This window comes from Euprymna scolopes, chromosome 19, assembly GCF_053919585.1.
Source record: "Euprymna scolopes isolate OS-2025 chromosome 19, ASM5391958v1, whole genome shotgun sequence".
NCBI classification, from domain to species: domain Eukaryota; kingdom Metazoa; phylum Mollusca; class Cephalopoda; order Sepiida; family Sepiolidae; genus Euprymna; species Euprymna scolopes.
In genome coordinates, this window is record NC_136500.1 from 139,850,978 (window position 1) to 139,878,601 (window position 27,624).

At 32.4% G+C, this 27,624-nt stretch overlaps 1 protein-coding gene across 1 annotated transcript in view; it reads left to right on the top strand.

Annotated features, from left to right (window-relative positions):
- LOC145240001 (ADP-ribosylation factor GTPase-activating protein 2-like) overlaps positions 1 to 27,173 on the top strand; it is a 114,852-nt gene extending 87,679 nt beyond the window's left edge. Inside the window, exons 9-12 of the mRNA XM_080103588.1 lie at positions 19,328 to 19,492; positions 22,949 to 23,063; positions 24,691 to 24,897; positions 26,657 to 27,173. Of these exons, the coding sequence (XP_079959714.1) occupies positions 19,328 to 19,492; positions 22,949 to 23,063; positions 24,691 to 24,897; positions 26,657 to 26,674 (505 nt within the window). The 3' untranslated portion in view covers positions 26,675 to 27,173. The remainder of the gene's footprint in view (positions 1 to 19,327; positions 19,493 to 22,948; positions 23,064 to 24,690; positions 24,898 to 26,656) is intronic.
- The last annotated feature ends 451 nt before the right edge of the window (positions 27,174 to 27,624 follow it).

Sequence of the window (27,624 nt, forward strand, 5' to 3'; positions counted from 1 at the left end):
ATATTTTTCGCTGATAAGTATATTGATAGGTTTTCCTGTTATTTTATTTTTAAATTCTATTTTTCACTTAAATATCAATATAAATAAGTATCGTTTATATATATATATATATATATATGTCTGAATGATTTTGCACTATGAAACAGTTGCTGTCAAGAATTGTGAATGTCAACGTACTTAAAGGAATAAATTGTAAGATGGGCAACATCATGAAATTTGAAATATAGACTTTTGTCATTTATTTGTTGTATATAATAATCGATACATACACATATATGATGAAATGTTAATATAGAGTTTAGGGATTAGAGCAGGAGAATGTATTGTCCCTAAATCATTCCCGAGGAAACAACAGATGTGTCTGGAAGTGATTAGAAAATTTATTGAAATTTATCGTTTTTAAATGTCATTTTGTCTACAACCCCTCCCATCTCATTGAATAAATTGTTGAATACGTTATACTCGCAGTTGGATCGAATCGCAAAAAAATTGAATTTTACAAAATGTAAAACATTTGAATAAGGTGATAACGGATTGGCATAAAACGAGATAGGCTTTTTTTTTTCATTCAATCCCAGGATAAACAAGCATCTTTATTTACTTGCCTCCCCGTTATGAAACACAAGCTTAGTTTTTAATGTGTGTGTGGGGGGGGGGGGATCCATCTCTTCCCCTAAAAAGGGAAATCTGGATTGAAACAAAAATTCAAAATTGTTCCTATCTAGGATTTCTCCTTTACTGACCAAGATCAGAAAAGATAATGTGTAGTATTTTTTATTTTTTTTTATTTTACTCTTAATCACACCAAACAAGGCACAGTGCCACTTGAGCACAAGAGGCTACTATGTGGGAGTTGAGCAGCGAGATGTCTGTTCACATTACACTTGAACTTCTGCATGTCAGTAGTCGGAAACCGGTAAATGGGAGGGAATTCCAAAGTCTAGCAGTTTAATGGAAGAAGCTATTAAGGATCTCTACAATGTAGGGATGTGATTTTGCTGCTCGTCGAAGTATTTACATCAAGGCGGCACAAGTGCTACAAGTTCGTACATCCCATTAGAATATTTGTAAAATAGGCACAAGGATACAATATTGCAGTGATGGAACAGAGGTTGGAGTTTGGTTGACAGTGCGGGACCTATTAGGCTGGAAACTCTATTCTGGACCCTAAGAACTAGAGACTAGTGGTCGATGTACCATTCCAGATGCATGAGAGAATAGTGGCTTTGTAGAGATTTAGGATACCCTCAGGTGTGAGTAGTTTTCATACACGCAAGGGCCCACCTTTTTTGCAGCACTCTTGGCAATGTCTTCAATGTATTTGTTCCAATTCATGTTGCCTGTGAATGTTAAGCTGAGGAGGTTGAATGAAGAGCTTTCAGGTAGCATAATATTCGTCATGGTAATCAGTGGTTGAGAAGGTCTATTGTAATATTGTTAAAGGAAAGAAGTTTAGTCTTAGTAGCATTGAATGTTACCGTCTATTTATGTCTCCATTCCACCGCAGACCGGAAGTCATTTTCTACGGCTTCAGCCATTGCCTTAAATATGTGTTCTTTCATTTTCTCCTCATGTCTGTTATAGAGTACGGTGTTATAAGCAAAACTACCTATTTCGGAGACAATTTTATCAGAGAGGTCGTTTATGAATATCAGGGGTCCATTGATTAACCTCTGTAGCAGATTCAAATTAATATTATACTGTTTTGACCTACAACCATTGAGGGTAAACTGGATTTTTCTTTTAAGAATTTGATTATATTAATATATATAATAATACCAATATAATAGTAATACCAGATGATTTAATTTTTATAAGATCTTCATACCATACGCTGTCAAAGGCTTTAAATTTATCAAAGCTTGCTACTCTAGCCTCTGCTACCTTGTCCAGTGCTTGATATATATGTTCAGAGATTAGTTAGGACATTTGCAGTTGAATAAGTTTGCCTAAATCCATAGTGTTGGTCGAAAAGAAGTTTAGCATCTGAGGTGGTGAACTAATGCTTGATTAAGGACTCAAATTTTGGCGAAGAGAGGGCAGACACTAATGGGGTAATAATTGAATGAGCTTTTTTTTCACCAGAATTCTTGAAAATTGGTACCACAGAAGCAATTTTCCAGCGGTCAGGAAAGCAAGCTTCGGAAAGGCATTTATTGTAGAGTTTGGAGAGAATTTAGTCAACTTCAGATATTACACTTTGCCCCTAGCCAAAAGTCTAATCATACATAGTTGAAGTAAACTTTTTTTTTTTTTTTTTTTTGTCTCTTGTGATTTTGTCGATCAATATAAAGCCAGTTCGGTTTATGTGCGTGCTGAAAGCTATATCACTCATACAAGTGCTTTAAACTTATAATCTCAGCTGTAAATCTTGGGTACTAATGTACTTTAGCTTACTGGAAGTATTTTCTGTTTTTATCTACAGACTAAGCTGGGTGCCCAGCGTTGCCCGGGTGTGTTGCGGTGTGTGTAAGGGGGTTGGTTGAGCAACCAAAGCCCTAAAAAATAAAAAAAGCGAGTACCCGTACGAGCACAAAAAAGAAATTAGGAGTAGTAGGCAGGCTCAAACCTGTAATGCACAAGAGGAAAAGACAGTTAAAAAAGCAAACATTCTTATCAATGCGCCCACAGTGATTGTGATGTCACAGGCGTTCAAAATAACCTGTTTTATGTGAAGCTTGAATGACCTGCAAGAAAGTCGACGGTAAAAATTGACCCCTCCTTGCAGATAACAGTTCAGTTGACGGTGAAAGAATTAATCTTTTTGGCCAATTTTTTTATATTTATCATCCGAGATATCGATCTTTGAAAAAATACCAATTTTGTCATGTTCCGACACATATGTCGGAAGTTTTTGCTAGACACACAAACACACATATTTTGCCTTTTCTATTTTAGACTAGCCTGGTTGCTCGAGTGTTTTGAGGTGTGTTGAGCAAAAAAAAAAAAAAAAGTGGGCTCTAACCCATACCGTGAAGGAGGGAAAAAACGTGGCCTCTTTGCTGTTGTATCCATCGTCAAACCAGAAGTGGCGAAGGTTTGAATTAAGGCTAGTTAATCGAAAAGAGGGAATGACTTTCGAAAGTATCGGCGAAAAAAGTGACCCCCCCCCTCCTTGTAGAAAAGTGCCAAGTTAAGAGTGAAGGGATTAATGTTTTTAGCCAATTTTTTTATATTGGTCATCCGAAGGATCGAGCTTCAAAACAATACCGATCTCGTGAAAATCCGTCACCTTTAGGCATGCATACATACATTCATTTAAACAGACAGGTGAGATCTATGATAGAAGGTGAATTCCATTAGGGAAAAAGGGAGACCATCCAAATTTTAATTGTTTTTTTTTTTCAAACCAAATTTTTCTCATAGTTCAGAACAAGTTCAGTAAAGGAACAAGGTAACACAAAAAAAAAAAAAATACAAAAAATATTGGATTTAAATTAAAAAAAAAATCTTTTTTAATATTTCAAAATAAATTATATTTAAAATTTACAAATATATTGTAGCATTCTATATTTCAAAATAATTAATGCTAAAATTTTAAAATATAACATTTAGTTAAGAATTTTATGAAATGGATGTATTTTTTAGATAACTTTTTAATAAAATTAAATTTAAAATAAAACTGTCAAATTAAAATATTTTGAAATGCAATTTTTTTTTTATTTTTCAATAGCTTGCAAAAGTTAACTAGTTATTTTCTTTTTTTTTAAATTTCTATAATGAAATAAATCTTAAAATAATTAGATTTTGGATTATCTCCTCTTTTCTCTAATATAACTCTTCCAAAAGAAAAATACTAACACTTAGCTAAAGTGCACTTATTCATTCCGTTGCTTCACCCACACCAATAAAAGAATCTAATTTTTAGATATCTTGCAAATTTCTTTTATTATCCTGGTCGTCTTGGTTTATGTTAGGAATCCTTCACCCACCCTCACCGTGTTGCTCAAGGTTCACAATAATCTCTTCTCATCCAAGCAGGCAGCAGCAGCAGCCACAATTATTTTCCTAAAATTAACATTTTTACAAAAATAAAACGTGTTTGATTTATTTTTATTGACTAAATTTAAATTTTTTTTTTAAATGTTTTTTCTCCCCCTCCCCTCATATTAAAATAGGGAGGTGAGGTTTTTCAATGTAGGAGGGAGGAGATAAGTCTCTTTTTGCACTCCCCTCCTTCCCTGACCTTTGATCCCTGATTATCTGGTCACGAGTGCAATGTACTTAAGTGCACCTTCACCCCCCCCCTCATCCCTAAAAATATGTCTACTACTCTCTAAATAAAACTGGTTCCCTCCTCAATTTCTGGACTTTGCTTTTTTTATTATTATTGTTGTTGTTGTTGTAATTTTTAATTCTCTTCTTCAACCCATAGTCTTTTTATTTTATTTATTTATTTTTTTTTTTTAGGGAGGGGGGTGTGTGTGTATATTATATATATATATATATATATATATATATATATATATGAGGGAGAGATCTTGCATGGTAATTTTGGTTATGGAATGAATATATATTGAATATCCTGCATGAGAAAGGATAAACTTGGCATTTTATCGATTCCTCTCTCTCTCTCTCTCTCTCTCTCTCTCTCTCTCTCTCTCTTCTCCCACTTCTCTCTCTCTCTCTCCTTGCTATTATCTTCAGTTTATGGGAGGATAATACACTGTGAGCTGCTACTGCTGCTGTTAAATAGTTGTAAGGGAGGGGGGGCTATAATAAATTGTTTGTATCATTTAAATTCTTCAGACTACTGTTCTCTAGTGTGATTTTCCCAATTAGGTCAACGTAACCTCTGACCTTCTTCAGGTGTATCTCATCAAACTTGGGAATCTGCATGGAATTTCGCAACAAAGCATGTTCTCATTCCGTCAGCCATGACTGGGTAGAAGTCCTAAGTAATTTGCACTTGTATTTTGAGTGTTCCCTGCTCTGTAGATTGAACCTTTAAACTCCACAAGAGTTTAACTTACAATTGAATTTTTCCAAATACTTTATCCACTACGCTACAGATCTTTGTGCAAGATTCCAGAGTTCGGCGAGATACACTTGGAGGTTGCATCAACCGAAATATGGAAATAACACTCAAGAATAGTCGTCCAAATAATCCATACTCATTTCCACAATTGCGAGCTATCACAAATTGTGTTTTATTATCTGCTATTGCTCTACCAAAGGTTGAAAGTGTAGTTTATCAATTTCTGGATGGGAAATAGTTGGATTTGTCCCTTTTTAGTGAAAATGATGCAATCACCTTGGCAATGCGGAGGCAGTAAATGTTGCTTTACTGTATTCAATCATGTTAATTTCTATTTTCATCAAATTTTAATTTTTCGAAAAGTTCTTGAAGAAATTTTGAGTATTTTCTAAGTCTTAAAATCTCATTTTTGTAAATTTTATTTGCAAGAAACTTCGTCCCCAAATTTCATCAGTGACTTGTTTGATGAGAGTTAATTGTTCAAACAGTTCTGGCTTTAATGAGTTTAATCCTCATTGTGTGGCCTTATGCCAGACATGATAGGATTTTCACATTAAAATTGATGGGTATCATTATATATTATTACGCTTGTCGCTTCATCAGTTATCGTATTTGTAAACATACTTTAAAATAAAAATGGAATATTCCAAATCGCACCAACCGTTATCCATACTGAATTCTCTCATGAAAATGGAATACTGCCAGCCAGTGTCCGACGATTGCAAATCACAATCCTAATAAGTTATCGCCAACCAGTGTATAGTGGGTTCAGATCACAATACTAAGTTAGTTATCGCCAGCCAGTTTATGGTTAATAAAGATTACAATACTTATAAGTCATTTACTACCAACCAGTGTATGGTAGGTGCAGATCACAATACTAAGTAATTTATAGCTAGCCAGTGTTCTGTCGGTGTAGGTTACAATAATAAGTTAGTTATCGTCAGCCAGTGTCTGGTCAGTGCAGATCAAAATACTAATGTTATTTTTCACCAGCCAGTGTGTTACATCTTTTTGTAATAATGTCTCTCAAGCAGTTACCCATATTTGTCTACAAAAATATTTATTTTTTAATTCATGGTCTGGTCAGGTCTAATATTAAGGACATTCTCTTGTTTGCTTATGTGATGATGCTTTTAACTACCGTGGAATTTCCACAGGTTCTGCTAGTTATACTCTTAATATGTTCAAGGCCATGTTTTTCTGCTTAACAGGATCTTTTAACTTGTATGACTTGGATTCTTCGGACTACTGTTCTCATCTTGAGTGTCATTTACGTTTCGGTCGATGTAACCTCTTTCTTCAGCTCTATCTCGTCAAACTCAGGAATGTTTCTATCAATATATTTTTTTCGGTCGCCCACACTGAGAATTGAACCTTTTAACCTTTAGGAGAATATTACTTTTTACAATTGATTTTTTTTTTTTTTTTCCAAGTACTCTAACCATTGCACCACGGGTCCTTGCGGACATGATTATGCTACTCTCCATGAAGTGAAAAGGTTCCATTCAAAACTTTGTGCAGATTTTTGAGTTTGACAGAAACATTCCTGAGTGCGACACTATACACCTGAAGTAGGTCAGAGGTTACATCGGCCAAAACGTTGTGAAAATGATACTCAAGATGAGAACAGTAGTCCGATGAATGGAAATAATGCGAATAACCAATCCTCATCTAAAAAATTCAGAAACAGACTCTTCTTACATTGCATCTTTTATGTATTGTAGCTTACACTTCAATTCGTATCACAACAGATCATTTCTAGTCACATGATGAGGTTAGAGCTGACCCTGGGCCCAAACTTTGTTGATCATAAATTTCTTAAATAAATGAAACATTCTTATCATACAAAAACCTCACTAATTTTTTTTTTTTTTTTTTTTTTTTTTTCAAACGATTATTGAATAATTTTGTAAATGAATTTAGAAAATATTTGATGCCAAAGTAAGAAATTTTATTTTTGTGTTTGCCTGCACATTTTGTTTTAAGGATAGTTTTTATAAGAAATTTTGAAAAAATTAAAATTTGGGCTTCCACCTCCATTTATTTTAGAAAAATTTTAATAAATTTTTGGTTCTTGTCCAGAATTCCTCCTATATTAAAAAAACAAAAATCAAGAAAAGCTCTGATATGACGAAAAGAAAATATCATATTCTGAAAATTACGTAATGTGATAAAGTAGTTTTATTTTTATAAAGAAAATAATTTTTAAGCAATTAATTGGAATTAATAGACATTACAACAAAAAATCTTGCAAGTATGAATTATTGTTGAGTTATCTCCCCTGCTTCTTGAAATTTTTAAGATGGCAATTCAAGACAGTCGCTATTCTCTTACTCATAAAATTTTATTTTCTTAGTTAAGAATAAAGCTACTTCATTAATTTATGTGATTTTTGGAATATGATATTTTTTTTGTCACATCACAGATGTGTACATTATACAGATTTTTATTTATTTATTTTTTTTTATATGGGGAATTTTGGACAATAACCAAATTCTTTATTTTTGTATTTCTTTCTCCTCTATATTTTGACCGCAATATTCAAAACTTCATGAATATTTAAAATAAAAAATTAAAAAAATGAATATTGCAATTAAATTATTTTGTCAGTCAAATGATACCTTTGTCTTGTCATTTATTTCCTGTTGATTTTTTTTTTTTTTTTTTCCAAACTGTATGCTCATTTACACAGATGTAAAAATCTGGTCTTTCTGTGAGACACAAGGTATCTAGTTTGTCTATAAGTTTCTTAGTCTGTCTGTTTATCCATTTCAATTTTTCTCAGAAAATACTGGGCCAATCTGGTTGAAATTTTGTATGGTCTTTTGACAAGGTGCAGTGAACTAAGTTTTATGATGTATGTTCGATGCACAGTTAGGATTAGTATTTAATGCAAAAATGAGCACAAATTTAACCATATTCAACCGTCAATTTGGCATAAAGCACTCGTTCTAAGTCAATGGGCTATAACTTTTGCCCGTTTTTAACTGGCAAAATGTCTCCCCATCATGCAGTCCGTCAGTCTTGACGATGACTAGTTGGGGCCTTAGTGCTTTATCCCACAGTGTTTGCGTAGTCTCACTCCATCACCACAGGACTTTCCACCTTGGCTCCAAACTTGTTTGCGCAGTTTAGGTGCAGTATCTGTTGTGCATCAGACAGACACCCTCTGAACCGCCAGTGCTCATGTCCAGTGGAGCAAACTCGTGAAGACTGGCAGCAGAGGAGGCCGCACCTTTTGGCTGAAAGTAATCTCAGTGAGGTAAACAGTCACCTTATCCTGTTCGCTACTACGCCTTTTCTTTCTGGATGAGGTTCCATAGCCTTTTAAGGAAAACTGCAAGGCAGCAGTAGGATTTGAAGTCTAAATTCCCATCTCTTATCCTTTTGCTATAAGGCCCACAAGGCAGGGGTGTTTTATTTTGGGGTTGGTTCCCCTAGTCTTCGCCTAACCAAGGGCACCCAAATGACAGTGGGGTAGGGGTTGGTAGTGTGCCAGGGCATGTCCACACATTGCTGGGCCATAACACATTACATCTGGGGTCCCCTACTACTGCAAGATCTACAAGTTTAGCCTGGGGCCGCAAGGCACTCGGTTATCTGTGTGTGGCCAACGTAGAGGCACTGTAGGAGTCTTGATGATGGAGAGGCTATGTACTGGCAGGGAAGAGCTGCTCCCTTTTCACCACAAGGTTAGCTGGAAGCGAGAGTTCATGCAAGCATGAACTTAACACTAACTTATACCTAACACACTAGACGCATCGCATCCCCCTGCCAGCAAAACGTCTAGTGTATATATAAACACGTAAAATTGTCTACAAAAATCAATTGATGTTTCGGTAATACCATGTACCTTGACATCATCACGATTGAATATAAAATTTCCAGAAAGGAAAAATTAAATATTGTTGATCTAGACAAACGAAAGAATTAGTCAACTGCATTTTTGAACCAACATTTAAACGTGACTTAAGGTTGTAATGGTAACAGAAGGGGAGTGTCAAACACGATTTGTCCTGTTTTTCTTAATCCTAACCCAAACCATACCCCCCCCCCCTTATGCATCATACTGCCACAAAGATTTTCACATTAAGGTGATCAAATAGATATAAGCAACATGCATACTTAATATAAACGTATACACACTAATCTTGACATGCAGACTCATATTTCTGTACTAAATAGTCTCACATACATACGCAAATTAATTACACAACTCAAACCTATTGAGAATGTTAACACGCAGACGTACACGTCACTTGTTATCTATTATATTATCTATAACGCATTATAAATAGTGTAATATAATAATTCTCCAAGTTCCAAATATCAAGTTTTCTCAGTTATTTATTACTTTTCAAAAGGTATCCATTACAATATTGTTTCGTAATGCGATTAACAGGTCTGCAAAATTATGTTATTGCTGCTTAATGAAACCGTAAAACAGAAAGAAAAGGCGTAGTAGCAGACACGATAGGGTGACTGTTTACCTCACTGAGATTACTTTCAGCCAGAAGCTGCGGCCTCCTCTGCTGCCAGTCTTCACGGGTTTGCTCCACTGGACATGAGCATTGGAGGTTCAGGGGGTGTCTCTGATGCACAACAGATACTGCACTTAAATAGCGCATACAAGGTGGAAAACGTATTGTAGTAGATATCTTTTGAAAAGTAATGAATAACCAACTGAGGAAACTTGATATTTGGAACTCAGAGAATTATTATACTACACTATATATGCTCTGGAACCCAGTAAGTAGGCATTCATTTAGCTTGGACATTTTTTTAAAAAGATCTTTTTCATTATAAAAAACTTTATTTACGGTAGATTTTTTTTTATTGATTACAATTAGTATATACAAACAGAGTATGTTTCGAGTAAATGTTTAACTTATATATAAGGAAGGAAGGTCATCTAATCAAAGGAAGAATAAATGACGATTTTAATAAGGTTAACTTTTCAGCTGTCACTTTTGCTCAATCTTTTTGATAGTTTTATTTTTAATTACATAAATCACTTTCAAACCCCTATCAATCCACCTAGGCTCTTTCTAATGTTAATGTTTTTATTTATAAAAAAAACGTGTTGAGCACTTTAAAAAAAAAAAAAAAAAATTTTTTATATTATCAATGCATTTGAACTTATATATATATTGTGTGTGTAAGGTATGTTGTTTGCTGTAAAATTTGAAACTAATTAACCTATAATTATGGAACATGCATGAGGATGGGTAAAGTGGGTTGTATTTACTTTTATGCAAAGGTGGGTTATAAGCCCCTTTCCAAAAATCAAAGTTTATAAAATTTTGATAATAGGTAGTAGACATAAATTAATAAATATTCTCCAAGCTCTAGTTTGTTTTGAGTATTTCAAATGTTTTTCGTGGGAGAGAGGCGGGGCAATAATATTGGCACAACTTCCTTTTTCATAAGTTCAAATATTTCAGATTTGTATGAAATTTGATCCATATCTGACAACAATTAAACAAGATTTTCTAAAAAAAATTTTTTAATACCCCCAAAGTTGAAGCCATAATTTTAGACATTTTTTTTTTTCTAGAATCATCTAACTACCTCAGGATGAGTAGTCTACTAATACAGGGTGACCCCAAAAAAAAAAACAGGACATTCAATTGTTTTTCTGAGCATTTTACTGTCAACGGAGAAAAAAAAGGCCAAAGACCCTAGTGCTTTGATGTGATGTTTTGAATATAATAAACTAGTTATGACCAAAGTTTCATTTCATTCGGAGAAAACACTAAGAAACGGGTCCTGATTAGAGTTGGGGCCCGTTTTTTTTTGGGGGGGGGGCACCCTGTATATATCTATACGTTCAATATATTTCATCCAAGATATCTGAATAACATCATTACATTATATGCATAAATGAATAATCAAATTCTACTCGCTTTTAAACACCAGTAACGATCTACACTCCTTTCATTTATTAACCCTTTATCCTTGATAAGTGGAAACTTCCAAGTAGAAAAAAAAAAATTTATCTGACTTCTATTTATATATATATATATATATATATATATATATATATATATATATATATATAATCATTTTTTTTATTTTTATCAATTACTTTATAGCCATCTTTCTTCATTTTTCTTTCCCTTTTTGTATTTTTTTTTTTTTTCTACAAATTCTTTAACTATTTTCATCCAAGGCTTCTTGTCAAGTCTTTTGCCTGAAACTTAATTCTTACAATTTCTCAGCAAAAAAATGTTAAATCAGCAGAATATGATGGAGAGGGAAAAATGTAATAAAATCAATGAAAGTTGCCTAAAATAAAGGCTAAACATCTTTTGGCATGTTTCATTGGGGTGGGGGGTTCTCCTGTCTTTCATTTTTGCTTTCTTTTTTTTGTTAAAAAAAAAAAAAAAAAAAAAAAAAAAAACAGCATTTTGTAAATAATTTCTTCCTGATTTGTGAAAAGTTGATAAAAGAATGAATTGTAAAAAAAAAAAAAAATGCATTATTTTTGGATGAAACCTTAATCGGTTTTGTTGATCCGTCACAGTTCATTTTCAAATCACATTTTAATTACCAAATGGTCTTCTGGACACATGGAGAAGCTTTTTCTGTGTTAAACGATCAAATCTTAATGCCTCATCCTTGCCTGCCAGTAGAGACTTGATCGCTTATAAAGTCATGCCTATCGCCTTCAAAAATTAAGCTTATAGTTCAGATTAACTATTCTTTTTGACTTCCCATGTCTGCTTTGCAAATGGGACAATAGTAATAAGATATGGCTCCTTTGGATTAAGGATTATTTTTCATCATAGATAACCCTGGAGCCCCCCCACCTTTTTTCCTTTCATATTAAGAATGGCTTTCTTATGTTTAACTATGTCTAATAATCCAACAAAATGGCCACAAATGATTCCAATTGCTATTCTCATTTTATTAGGTTGACAAGAAAGTTCTTGCGGTTTTTAACTTTTAAATTCATATGAACACATCTTGGTTCCAACAAGAACTTATTCATCGAAATAAGCACCATCAGAATCCACACACTTTTGTCCGATGCAAAACAAGTGTATTTATGCGAGTAACGTAAAATACTTGCGTTCTAGTGGCAATAAAGTTGCTGAAGACGTTTTTAATATCGCTTGGGTTTTTGAAGCATTTCTCATACAGAAATTTGTTGAGATGCTTGAAAAAGTGGTAGTCAGTAGGTGAGAAGTCTAGAGAACATGACGGATGAGACAGTTTCGTAGCCCAATTTATTCAACTTCTGCAGGGTCGGTTTAGTAATATGTGGTTGGGCATTGTCGTGGAGAATTGGACGGTTTCTGTTGACTAATTTATTGACAGTACTTCTCTGCTGTAATGGTTTCACCTGCATTCAAAAAAATTCTAATGGATGAGACTGATTACAGAACACCAAACAGTCAGCATGACCTTCTTTTGGTGCAACTTTGGCTTCGAGAAGTGTCATGGAGCATTGTCAGCATCTAACCACTAAGCTGAGTGTCGCCATCTTTCATCGCAAGCCATAACCCGGTCAAAAAACGGGCCCCTTTTGTTGCATAAAAGAAGGGAAGATGACACTTCTTAACAGCATTTTTTTTGGTTGTTTTCGAGAGGCACCCATTTATCAATTTTTTTTTTTTGTCTTCCCAATCTCTCACAAGTAGTTGGAAATACGCGTATACGTTACGTCTAATTCAGAAGAAAATTCTCAAACCGTTGTGAGTGGATTGATTTTTGACTAAGGTTCTTAATTGATCGTTGTCAACATCCGATAGCCGATCATTATGCTCATTTTCAAGACTCATCGCCACCACAAAATTTCTTAAACCACCATTGTGCTGTGCGGTCAGTAGTGGTTCCTGGGCCAAACACTTCATTGATATCACAAGCTGTTTCAGCAGTTTTTTGGCCTAGCTAGAATTGAAATAAGAAAATTGCAGTTTTTCTATCTTGTATTCAACATTCTGAAAAAAAGATAATTGTTTTTAAATGATTGTAATTGAAACGATTATATAAGAAAAACTTTAATATAAGGTAAATATATCAAAATGAAAACTCATTTGAAATCAAACTGAAAAATTCCGCAAGAACCATTGTCAACCTAATACATGTACATGAATGCCTGACATCAACCTGAAGAAATGCCACTTCTTGAAATGCTTACCAATTATATACGCAATAGTTTTGTCAGTATTAATAGTAATTACAATAATTTAATAAGGAAATTAAAAACTTACTCAAAAAAACATTTTTCTAACATTGCTTGTTACAATTCTTCGACAAAAGCAAACAGAAAGAAGTGACTGTCTTGATTGTTTCTCTCTTTTCCCTTCCTCTCTCTCCCACTTTAACGATGCCATATTTTTCTCATATGAATTGAGTTCTTTCTTTTGATTCCACTTGGGTTTAGGATTTAAAAGATACATTGTTCGTAACATTACCAATGTGATATTTTTCTTATACAAATGAAAGTTTTCATCTTGTTTGCCATAAACTTATGAATGAAATGTTTATTTAAAATTGTAGTTGCAAGTAGTGAATTTTGTAAACTGATAGCAGGTTGTGTGTGTGTGTGTGTGTATGTATATATATATATATATATACACACACACACACATAACCTGCTATAGTTTTTGTACCATTCAAAAGATTTTATATATATAAAAAAAATCTTTGGAATGGTACAAAAACTATATAGCGCTTTAAAAATAATATACGAACAAACTCCAGGGTCCCCTTTAACCAACAAACTCATCAGGAGTAAATTGTTGGATATCAAAAAATGCAAAACAGACGAATTAAATTGTCACACAAGAGCAAATACTCGGAGATGTACGAAAACATACGTTGTTCTTGCGTGACAATTTAATTCGTCTTTTTGCATTTTTTGATATCCAACAATTAACTCCTGATGAGTTTGTTGGTTAAAGGGTGACCCTGGGGTTTGTTTGTATATCATTTTCAAAGATATATAGATATAATTCCAGGATAATATTTTCCAGACGTAAAGTAATCAATGAAATTTTAATGATGTTAATACAAGAGTGCTCAATACCAAAGTAGGGCAAGATATAGTTTTTATTTTTACATAAGAATTAATTTGTCGCTACACATTCATGAGCATGAACTAGTAACTAGAGTTGGGTTACATTGATCAAGGCATGAGAATGACACACAAGATGAGAACAGTAGTTTAAGAATCCAAATAACACAAATAACCAATCCTCATCTCAAAAATTCAGAATCTTTTTTACTTAACATACACGTTGATCATCCACAGAACTAACCATCAAGTAACCTCGTCTTTACCCCCTTACTGCCTTGTAGCTCACATATGTTAAAATTATAGTGTCAGATTTTGCAGTGTCTCCATGAGAGTTCATTTCCCCAAGATAAAAATGGTGTTTGTTTATTCATTTGCTGGGTGTTATCCTCATCTTCATAGTTGTTGTTGTTGTTGTTGTTTTTTCACCATATTTCGGCTAACTCATCCTATGGCCTTCTTCAGGTGATTAACCGCTATGGGATAGGGATGCTGAGTCTCTTAACTGTCTCCCCAATAATTACTGCCTTCTAGAGTTGTTGTTGTTGTCTCGCCACGTTTTGACCAACTAATCCTCTGGCCTGATTTTGGGTAGGATTGAAACCGCTATCTTCAGACAATGTTCACCTGGAACTGTAGAGACTAAACGCTTCTATCCACTGCGTCATGGGCCTCGAAGGTGAAACAACGACAACAACTATAAAGATGAGGATAACGGTCCGCGAATAAATAAATAAATTATCTCAAAGGATTCCAATAAAATAGCATAAAACTGGTGTTCTTGTCCCAAATTACCACTATATTAAAAAACAAATACGAAGATAAATCGTTATGTGTACTCATGCCAAAATGAAAATCATCTTCCAAAAATTGCTCAAGTAATTTTATTTTCATAAATAAAATCATTATTAAGCAATCCATGCAAATTCGTAGGGCATTACAGCTTGAATTTAATGAGTATGAATTATCCCCTCTTGTTTGAACTTAGAAATTTTCATTTGAATACACGTTGACATGTCTTGGTCTATTAGCTTCTCATCTACCTGTACCTACATCCCGTCTTGTTTGGACTTAAAAATTTTCATTTGAATACACGTTGACATGTCTTGATCTATTAACTTGAGATTAGGCTTCATGCTTTGCATGTTCATTTTTTTTTTGAGGACTGTTAACCTCATCTTAATAGTTGTTGTTGTTGCTTCACCACATTTTGACCAATTCATCCTCTGACCTTCTTCAGGTGGTTGACCGTGACAGGATAGGAATGACTGTGGAAATAAGTATATGATTTCTCACATTCTGAAAATTATATATATATATATATACACACACACACACACAATGTTAAAGGTATTCATGAGTGATAACTAATGAATTTAGCAAGATTATTAAGAGTGCTCAATAAAAGAGCAATATATATTTTAATATAAACAAATTTAAATGGTTGTGACACTGGACATGCTAATGTTTCGGACACCAGTCTTTGATGACTAGTTTCTTCTGTTGAAAGTCACCATTTATTAAGTCGCTTGACGAAGACTTCTGGTTTTAACCGACCATTTGTCCAAAACATTCACCTATCCAGTTTTGCGGCCATGTAAATTTGTGTATATTAATTTATATATATGGCAATTGTTTTGTGTTTACAGACATTAGCCATCCCAAATCGTCAGCGACACCCAAACCCCGTCTGTCGACCCGAAGATGACTTTTCAGGCCATCGACCAAAGAAGCATTTCAAGGATTGCATAAAAGATGATCTTAAAGCTTTCAAGATTCCTGTTCAGAACTGGGAGACCCTGGCAAAATGCCGGTCCAAATGGAGGAGGCTAGTAAGAGGATCTGAAATTTTTGCGAGGGGAAAGAATCTATCATGCTGAACTCGAGAGAGATCTTCGGAAAAGCAATGTATAATATATATTTATATATATAGGAGCTCTTTTTTTTATAGAGGTTAAGTTCTGACATGAATTCTCACGAGAATGAAACGTGGATTATTCTGTGTAGCTTCATTGGCATATATATTTTCATAACACACTACCTAGCTCTACCTATGTATTGAGCACTGTTGGAGTAAATACTGAAAATTTGTGCATAAAATTATATCTTCATATATTTATGTGATTAAATGAAGTAATTATATATTTCTGTAAAGTCTGAAGTTACTGGGTCGTTAATACAATTTGGTAACCGAAACATGTGTAACTAAGCAGATAAAATGGTAATAAAAATATATATGGAGCTCTTTTTCATAGAGGTGAAGTTCTGGCATGAATATTTCAATACTGTTAGAATCTCTATGCATTTCCATTGCAAAAATTTTTTTTGTGTTAATCTATGTCCACTTTTACTGAATACAAGCAAGGGGTACCTGGCGTTGCCTGGGTGTTTGGAGGCGTGTGTGAAAGCTCCGGAGGGGGGGGGGGGTAAAATAATAATAAAAAAATGTTTTGCTAGGTAAGTATGAGGATCGAACCCGAACTGTTGAAGAAAAGTTGTAAATTAAAGTGTGAAAAAAAAAAAAAAAAAGAGTGCGACGGTTTTAACCATTGGGCCCCTGCGATATGCTAACGGAAACACGTTTGAATTTATTTAATTACTTGGATTTGGCAGGTGCACGTTTTAATGAGTTAATGAGGTCAAGTTTGACTGCGGGATAGTATTTCATTTACTGCGGAACGCTTTTTTTATTTTTATTTTCCCAAGATGTTATAGGAAAAAGACTAACCCACATGCAGCGAGCGACAAATGTTGAATATTTCTTCCTGAAGTCGAGCAAATTAAATAGACAGGCGAGCTTCGTTGTTAACTGTGAGATATTACGATTTATATGTGATATAAAATGTTTTAAAATGTTGTGAACCGACCGACCGCTTCTCTGAAAAAAGCCTTTTGTAGACATACAGAAAAAGCGAACACACATACAAACATACATACATTTTCGCTTTTATATTTATAGATGGTCCGATCACCAGTTTTGTTCCATTAAAAGCTATGACTGCACAAAACAGTCAACTTATAGTGTTAGAGAAAAAAAGAAACCTGGCAACCCCTGTAATCGTAATATTTACAAAGAAAACGCAAACTGTTTGTTTAGCAGAATATCAAGAGTTTACAACTATTTGCATACCCCTCCCTCTTTCTCTCTCTCTCTCTCTCTCAAAGTTTGACCTATCTAAAATAAAAAAATTTTCATGGTAAAGTGTCATTTTAAACTCTGCCTTTGGATATTTTCACTGGTTAACACTTGTCCATCTTTTTTCGTTATGACTGCTATCAGGGTGAACAGAAAATGGAATTGAGGGCGAGGGATAGATAATTTGTAGTCTACTTCAAAGGAAACTTTATTCTTTAATGCAAGAAATTTTGCTCCCCCACCCCCCCAAACTTAAAATGAATCTTTCATCACATGTGTGTCTGGCAAAAGTTAGAAACTACCTAAGATACACTTACGAACCATTATCAGATTCCGTGTGGACCCAAGTTGATTATGATTTTTAAAAAAAAATGAATGTTGCTGTACTATTCATTCCCTTATGTAGTGTGTGGGGAAGGCAGGGTTATTAGTTTTGTTTGTTTTTTATTCTTGCTGGGATTTATTTAAAAAAGAAAAGTACTCGTTTAGCTGAAACAACTGTCAACAATTTTCTTCAATCTCTATTCGTGCCTAAACAAAAATTACATGAGCAAAGTTTTTTTTGTTTTTTTTTTTTTTTTTTAGAACTACCCATCTGTAGAACACAATATTGCAAGGCTGCTTCCCATGGTTGTTTCAAGTCTAATGTAAATAAGTTTTTGTTGATCCGTCTTTATATCATTAAACTCTACCCAAGTTCCACCATTACTGATCGTCACGGTGTTCTCACAATTTAACTAACAATCATTAACACTTATCCTAGAGTGGCCTCTGAGCCGTGATAAGGGATGACACTCCAGTAAAAAAAGAAAAACAAAAAACTACAATTAGGTTAAAAATCAATCGGCTTTCTTTACTTTTTCTTTCTAATATACTAGTGGGTGTACTCGGCATTGTCCGGGTGTGGAGAGGTTTTATAGTAAGGGTATTGAGCAACACAATCCTAAAACAATGTTTCAAACAAAACAGCAACAAAAATAAAACCAACCTCCGAAAAAAAATTGAAAATAGCAGTGAGTACCCGTGCGAGCGAAAAAAAAAAAAAAATATATATATATATATAGTAGGCAGGTAGGCAGGCTCTAACCTGTAATGCTAAGAGGAAAAGGAAGTAGAAAAAAAAAAAGCAAATGGCTTAGTTGTTGCACCCACCGTGATATATAACATCACCTCCATTCAAATTAAGCTTAATCATTGCAAGATGTATGATAACTTTGCAAAAATCTTGACGAAAAAAAAAGTGACTGCTCCTTGTAAAAAAAACGGCCAAGTTGAGAGTGAAGGAATGAATACTTTTGATCAATTTTTGGATATTTGTCAGCCGAGAGACTGAGCTTTCAAATGATACCAATTTTGTTGGAATTGGTCGCGTGTGTCGAAAGTTTTAGCAAGACATACAAACATACATACATACTAAAACACGTTTGAGATTTATATTATAGAAGATAGAAGATTAGATCAATTGCCAGCGAAATTCTTTTTAAATATTACTTTATTTTTTTATTTATTTACTTATTTTATTTATTTCTCGGTTGAGTTCCAATCTATGGTCCCCTCTCGCCAAACTTTCACAAGAAACATCCGTCTAGCAGAAATCACTATCAATAATTTCCTCCACTCTTTATCTGTGCCTAAACCTAAACGTAGATTCCATGAGCAAAGCTTCTTTATCAGAACTGCACGCCTATGGAATTGTCTTCCGTTTTCCTGCTTTCCAGCTGATTACAATATGGTTGTTGTCAAGTCTAACGTAAACAAGTTTTTGATGAGCCGTTCCATATAAGTTAACAAATTTACCAAATTACTAACGATTACTATATTGTCCAATTTTTACTGTACACTCTTTAACCCTTATCCTCGAGTGGTCTCAAGGCCTTGATAAGTGGTGATGCCTATGTCAAAAAAAAAAAAAAAACTTATTCACTTTTCATTTGTGTTCTTGATGATTTCCTTTTTAAATAAACACATTCTCTTTCTAATAAGTTGACAAGATACAGAAGTTTAAATGTAATGTAAACTAACATCTTGTTAATCTTTCCTAGGCATATGCTTTGTTAGGGGTGAACGTGAGTAAAAAAAAAAAAAAAAAAAAAACTCCTTCTTTCCCTCATCTCCCCAGTTTTGTGAGCAAGTGGAGGTAACTCTTCATTAAAAAAATACTTTTTGCTTTTTGTTTTCTTACCAGATCCAGAGACGGCTTATTTGGTCCTAGCCAGTCATCACTTTCCAGTAGTTCTTCTTCAACCTCTAAATGGGGTTATTCCAACAAGACAGGATCTTGGGATGTCGACAGATTTGAGAGAAAAGCAAGCTTCACTGACTCCATGCCCACCTTTGATGATTCTGATAAGTAAGTTGGTCTGTTTTCTTTTTTTTATTTCTTGTTTCTTTTTTTTATTTCTTGTTTCTTTTTTTTATTTCTTGTTTCTTTTTTTTATTTCTTGTTTCTTTTTTTATTTCTTGTTTCTTTTTTTTATTTCTCGTTTCTTTTTTTATTTCTTGTTTCTTTATGTTATTTCTTGTTTCTTTTTGTTATTTCTTGTTTCTTTTTGTTATTTCTTGTTTCTTTTTGTTATTTCTTGTTTCTTTGTTATTTCTTGTTTCTTTTAGTTATTTCTTGTTTCTTTTAGTTATTTCTTGTTTCTTTTAGTTATTTCTTGTTTCTTTTAGTTATTTCTTGTTTCTTTTAGTTATTTCTTGTTTCTTTTAGTTATTTCTTGTTTCTTTTAGTTATTTCTTGTTTCTTTTAGTTATTTCTTGTTTCTTTTATTTCTTGTTTCTTTTATTTCTTGTTTCTTTTATTTCTTGTTTCTTTTATTTCTTGTTTCTTTTATTTCTTGTTTCTTTTATTTCTTGTTTCTTTTATTTCTTGTTTCTTTTATTTCTTGTTTCTTTTATTTCTTGTTTCTTTTATTTCTTGTTTCTTTTATTTCTTGTTTCTTTTATTTCTTGTTTCTTTTATTTCTTGTTTTTGTTATTTCTTGTTTTTGTTTCTTGTTTTTGTTATTTCTTGTTTTTATTTCTTGTTTCTTTTCTTTTTCTTGTTTCTTTTCTTTTTCTTTTGTTTTTTGTTTTCTTTTTTCTTGCTGTTTTCTCTTTCTTTTTTCTTTTTTTCCTATTATTTCTTTGTTTCCATTTTTTTGCTTTTATAAAAAAAGATCATCTTGTTTGCTATAAAATCTATTATACTACATTTGTCTAAAAAGTAAATTCTTTGGTTCTTGTCTAGATTTCTCCCTATGTTAAAAAAAAGAAATATCTGCATGATGTGTGTAACCGTGACCAAACAAAAATATCAGATTCCAAAAAATCACATAAATCTAGTATTATTTATAAATAAGAAAATAAAATTTTATTAGTAAGAGAAGAGCAACTGTCTTGTGTGGCCATCTTGAAAATCTCCAGAAACTAGGGCAATAATTCATCAATAATTAAAACTTTTAATTAGTGGTGGGATGATTAATCGGAATCGTTAATCATAAGAATCGTGTATTTTGGGGGGGAATCGGAATCGCATTGTTAAAAAATACCTTAGATTTACGATTCTTTCACTACGATTCTCTAATATTTTTAAATTGAACTGTTTGTTTGAACTGAAATTAATGCTGTCAAAAATTTATGATAAAAGCGTCATAGAACTTTTCATAACATATTTAATGATATACAAGAATTTTATTAATTATTGTAAAGGTAATTATTTATCTTAATGAGTTTTCTTATTCCATCACATACATAGATGCTGTTTGTCTATTTCGAAACTTTTAGGCCAATGATTAGTTTTTGCACTGTTGCGAAACTTTATGTATAAAACAGCCTAACTATGTCAAGTCCATGAAAAAGTTGATGACTACTTAAAGAAAAAAAGATTTTACAGTGCTCTCATTCCGAGTAAATCATGTTAAACATCAGTGGTTTTTCCAACTGGTGATTTTTGGTGACCAAAAAGGGGGGGGGGCTTATCTTTTGACAATTTTTTTTCTTTTTTTAACCGACACTCTTTCATGAGTAAATGAATGAAAAATCTTGTTAGTAAATGAAAAATGTCTTGTCAACCTTTACATTTTTTAAAAATAAAACAAAGTCAAATTATTTAAAACAAAAGGTTTAACGAAGGCTGTTTCAGGAAATATTTCTAAAACTAAAGTAAAACTGATTACGTGGTATCAGTTCGCAAAACTTTGACAGTCGGTCGTCTTTTTTTGAAGTATCCAAAAACAAAAACGTTAGAACTACATATTACGCTGACTGATGGTTCCGCTTAAGCTCTTTCGAAAACCACAAAAGAAAACAATCATTTTGCTATCTGTTAAATAAATGCAGTAAGTAAATTTAATTTTTTTTTTCTTTTAGAAATTTACATTTCATTGAAATATTCTGCGAATGAAGCAATTAAACATTTCTTTTGGAACTTCTTTGCACAACAAAAACAACAAAAAATGTGAAAAATTTATTAAAAAAGGAAAAAAGTTTTAACTGTTTTTAAAAAAATCCTTTGAACCCTAACTTTGAAAACTAACTAGTCACTCAGAGCCGTTCAACTAAAGGACTGTATGGGCTTGGTCAACGTCCCTGGTATCACAGTCGTGATGTAAGCATCAGTAAATGTTTCCCAACCCCTAACAAAAAATAAAATGGTTGTCAGAAACAGCATAAAGGTGGAGATGATTTCGAAAGTTCAATAAATGACTTATTTAACAATAGAGATAAACAATTACCAAAAATTTAATTTTTTATATAGAAATAAAAAGGTAAATTAAGACATTGAATAAGAATAAACATTAAAAGACGATAAGTATATAATTATATAATAAAATAAATATAAAATAAACCAATTTATTTAGATTTAAAATATAACATTGTTAAAAATAATTGTTTAAAAAGTCAAATAAATAAATAGGAATAATTTGAGACGAGTGAATATAAAATGCTAAAAATTTAATCATATATATATGAATATTCTAGAAAGTGGAATAAAAATCAGTTAGTGATTGAAGCTGCAAAACAAAAAAATGTTAAATTTTTAAGAGTTATCGAAGATGAAGAGAAAATAAAACAAAAAAATGAATATCAAAAGATAAAACATGTTATTCCCTCTGAAATTTGATGTTATTGTATTTTTGTTGAATTAATCATGACTTTTTCTTTATATTTTTTAATATATAAAATAACTCCTGAAATTGATTGTTATTGATTTCATGGTTGAAATATTTGTTTTGACTTTTATGTTCAATGAAAGAAATTTTACGAAAAAATCAAATCATTTTCGAAATTCCCTTAAGTGTATTTCAATTTTTTTTCGCTGCACAAAAACTTTCAATTATATAATGGTATTTCAAAACAATTCCATGGGAATCGGAATCGTACTTGGTATCGGAATTGTTAATCAACATTTTCCTGGAATCAGAAAACATTTACGAATCGTCCGAACACTACTTGTAATACCTATGAATTCCCATTAATCATTTAATGATTTTCTTTATAAAATTAAACTTGATACATCTAAATGATTTATGGAATGATCATTAGGATTAGGTCTATGACAACAGAATATTCTTATTGTTTTTGACTCCCGAGTATATATCTGACACGGTTAATTAACCGAGAACCACATCACTCCATATAAAAGCATATAAGATACCAACAGATATAAACTCAAGAGTCAAAACAATGAAAAGAATATGCGGTTGTCTTAGCCCTAGTAACAATACAGGTTTTTCTTTCTTTTTATTTAAATATAGGGGAATTTTGAACCAGAATCCGTTTTTAGAATATTTTTTTTATCTTGAATATTTTTTTTTACTTGTAGACCCAGTCGCAACCGAAAAGCCTTTGAAGTTGATCCCCGTACTAATGCTCAGGACAAATTTGGTAACGTCAAATCTATTTCTTCAGATCAATTTTTTGGACCAAGGGATCTTGATGTAAGTAATGTGTTGGTTTTTACATATTAATTTTTTTTTTTTTTTTTTCTTTTTGAAAAAAAAAAAGAAAAGTAAAATATATCTGAAGTAGGAAAATATTGTAAAATCGAGTGCTAGTCCAGCATCCCTTCCCCCATATTAAAAAATAAAAATAAAGTAAAATCTATATGTTGCACGTAACCGAAAAGAAAAGAAATTATACATCAAAAATCACATTAATTGGTCAAATAGTTTTATTTTTAAATAAGAAAACACGACGCCATCATGAAAACAAGGGAAATAACTCTAAATAATTCAAACTAGCAAGATTTTAGAAAATCATTTTGATGCTTGTTAAGATAGTTAGCAAATTGTTTGTTTTTTTTTAAATATATCGTTTTAAGCAAAAACAATATTACATACCTAATTGTCATGTTAAAAATAATAATGTATCCAAAAATGACGAAAAAATTTGTCAAGTAGAATAACTTTTGTTTTTAGTAGAAAAAAAGTCTATCGTTATAAATAAGAAATGTTGCAGCCATGAACAAGTATTCTAAAATATTCGTTTCAGAGTTATGTCCCCTGCATGTAGACTCCCACTGTCTACTTTATAACATCTCATAAAAATGCAGTTTTATCCAATTTTCCATAAAGATTACTTTTAACTATAAATAACTTTCCATTCGATTTTTCATAATTTTTGGATATATTACTATTTTCGACATGACAATGAAGTACGTAATATTTTTGCTTAAAACTACATATTTTTAAAAAATCAATCTTATCTTAACAAGCACTGTCATTTTTAACATGGGAACATTGGAAATATTTTTTTTTTTTGTTCCCCGACAAAGGAGGGATCGGACGCATTAATTCACTCCCATTCATTTGTTTGCACTTATCTCAATAACTACTCCTTGAATTTTGTTTTTTAATTTTACACAAACATTAGTCATGGTGAAAGTAAATTTTTGCCGGAACGGATTTTCCGGGATAACACTTGTTCTGGGCAACAACCCGTAATGCCTAAGGATGGGATCCTGGTGGTTGAGCAGATTATGTTCAAGGTTCTATTAGGACATGAGATGCAACATGCCACTTTGGCTCTTACTTGGATTAAGACGGGTGGTTGGATAAGCCCAATCCAATCAATTAGTTCGTCATGACTAGCATTAAATCAAACTCAACAAGAAAATATGCTCATGCTCTCCACATTAGATAATAAACTGATTTAGTAAGTGGTGGTTGAAGGGTCAATCAACTTGGTGAAGAATGGATAAAATATGGCTGGAGAATTGTTGTGTAGGGGACTTAAAGAATGGTCCACAAAAAAATGCAATCATTTGGCCCGCCTTGTGCTGCTCTATGATTGCATCTTTGAAGAGATGCACATTGAAAAAATACACGCACCTACACACACACAGTGAGTTTTTTTTTGTTTTTTTTTTAAATTAGATTTATGAAATATTTTAAATATTTAAACTTCATTTTTGCTTTTGGAAAATGAAATATAACATATATATATATATATGTATATGCATGGGTTATATTTCATGAAAAGTTTTTGACGCTTAAATATGCAAAAATTGTGGCTTAAATGTTGAAAATTATTGCATATTTTTTTCTTTTTCCTGTTTTTTTGTAGTTTGAGACCAAACAGTCTTTGAGCAAATTTGAAGGCAGTTCCAGCATTTCGAGTGATGACTTTTTTGGTGGCAGTGGTTCTCGTCAAAATCCCAGCCAGTACGCTGGCACTGATCTGTCTGACATCAAGGAAGGTGTCAGACAAGGTGTCACCAAAGTGGCTGGAAAATTATCCAGTTTAGCCAACGGGGTCATGTCCTCCATACAGGTAAAAATCCAAAGGAAATTTTTTTTTTTTTAGATGAGAGTTAATAATTTGGTGAATTAATAATTTGGTGAATTAATAATTTGGTGAATTAATAATTTGGTGAATTCTGATTAGTATCTCTGCACATTTACAATCAGACCATGAGGGTTATAATACTGTCATCTTTTGGGTTGATAAATCTCATTATTTAAGGGTTACAAACTATTTTTCCTTATTTGTGATCTATTCGCTTTAAAATTGTTGGAGCTTCTCCAGAATTTCTCTTATATCTATACTCTTATAAATTTGGTTTGTTTTTTGCGTATTGATATTCATAATAAAAACTTTTTTTATTACAAAGGAATCATCACTTATCAAGGCCCAATAATAAATACGAAATCTGCATTAATCAAAATATCATATTTAAGTGTATTTTACAACCGGCCTGCTAGTTAAAAAAAGAAAAATCTATATTATGTAAATTATTTAAAAAAAAAAAAAAAATGTGAATTGGTCAAGTAGTTTTATTTTTTTTATGAAATCATTAAGCAAGTAATGGGAATTCGTGAGCATTACAATGAAATTTTGCATGTTTGAATTATCTCCCTTATTTCTTGCTCATTGGTTAGTAAAAAAATTGATTTTCTTATTTAAAAATAAAACTACTTGATCAATTTACGTAATTGTTGGAATATATTTTCTTTCCATCACAGATACGTACATCATCCAGATTTTAATTTTTTTAATATAGGGGGAATTCTGGACAAGCACCAAACATTTTAACGCAAATAGATCACAAATGAATAAGTAAAGCAAAATAGTTTGCGACAAATTTCCCAACTTAACTTTTTTTTTTTTTTTTAAATAATTTATGTCGGCAATAAGTAATCATTACCCAAATATTCACTTAGTAAAACTGTTAAAACATATTTTTCTGGTAGAAGGAAAACTGAAATAATGCCTGTCTTTTCCTGCTTATTCCAATATTGTTTCTGGCCGTCTTCTCTTTACTCGTACATTTATTTATATATATATGTATATATATGTATGTTATTATTATTAGGCCTAGGACAACAGCATATTGTTTTGACTCTCGAGTGTGTATCTTTTTATATCTTATATGCTTTTATATAGAGTGATGTGGTTCTCGGTTGATTAATTGTGTCAGTGTCAGGTATATACTCGAGTCAAAACAATGAAAAGAATATTCTGTTGTCATAGCCTTAATTATTATATTATTGTTGGTCTCTCTACAAAGGAAGGATTGAACCTAGTAATTCACTTCCATTCGTCCGTTCGCACTTTCCTCAATAACTACGCCTTGAATTTGCACAAACATTAGTCATGTTAAAAGTAAATTTTTGCCAGAACAGATTTTCTGGGACCCCCCCCCCCCTCCGGGTGGACTTATAGGGGTAAAATTGCCCCAAAATTATTCATCCATTCATTTGTTCACCCCTTTTTTAATAACTCTACTTTGGAATTGTTTATTTTTTTTAATTTTGCGCTAGCATTAGACATGGTGAAAGTAAATCTTTTTACTTGTGGAGGGGGACACCGCATATTCAGCTTATCATTATATACAGACTTTTTTTTTTTTTTTTTTTTTTGTAAATAATACTCATTTAATATACTCTTTTGTAAATTTTTTTTTAAATACTCTTATTGGCAGACATGTTTTTTTTGTTTGTTTTTTAAATAATACTCTTTTTTTTTCTTTTTTTTTTTTTAAATACTCTTATTGTCATTTTAATTTTATCATTTTTTCCTTTTCTTTCAGGAAAAATATGGCAGTTGATGATCTCTGGAGATTCTTATAGAATGCCTACCCCTCCTCCTCCTTTTCCCTCCTCCCCCACCACACACACACACACACACACACAGCAGAGAATTGACTTGAATTGTGAGAGAATTAATTTCTCCATTACCCCCTCCACCCCCTGCTCCCCTCCACCATATTTTTTCTTGGTTCATATGGACAAAATATGTACGCCCACACATTTATGCAATAAAAAAAAAAGCATGCATTCACACACACTCACACACACGCAATAAAAAAAAAAAAAAAGGAAAAACACTTATAACTAATGGTCAGCATTAAAAACTTTTAAACTCTTCATTTTGATTGGTGGCAGATTTTTTTTTCACCCCTCCCCTCCCACTCGCTCTCCTCCCAATTTTCTATGAATTTTTTTTTTCTTATTTAACTCTAAATACAAAAAAAAAGAAAAAGAAAACAGGTAAGAATGTTTCTTGGGTGGATGGGTGTAATAAATCGACTTGTATGATTATATGTATATATTATTATTATTATCATTATTATTATATATTGTTATTATTATATATTATTATTACTTTAGACATGGCGTGGTAGTTAGAGGTGTGGACTAGGCGTGCAGAATATGAGTTCTGTTGGAACATAGCTGCATCACTTCCACTAATACTCTTGCGAAAGATATGAATCTATATATCCTCTCTCCAGCTATGGGTAGATTAGACTCTCACGCCTTGGTTAGGCAACTAACCTAGAAGAAGGAAAACTGAAATAACGCCAGTCTTTTTCTACTTATTCTGCCATTATTTACGGTCGTCTTCTCTTTATTACTGAACTCTAACAATGTTTCAAGAAAAGTGCAGATGTGGAATGGGCAACACTTGCTTTAATGTACTCATCACAAAGACGCCCTTACAAGGAATATTTGAGAGTAAAAGGAGGGTTTTGTGTGTGTGTGTGTGTGTGTGCATATA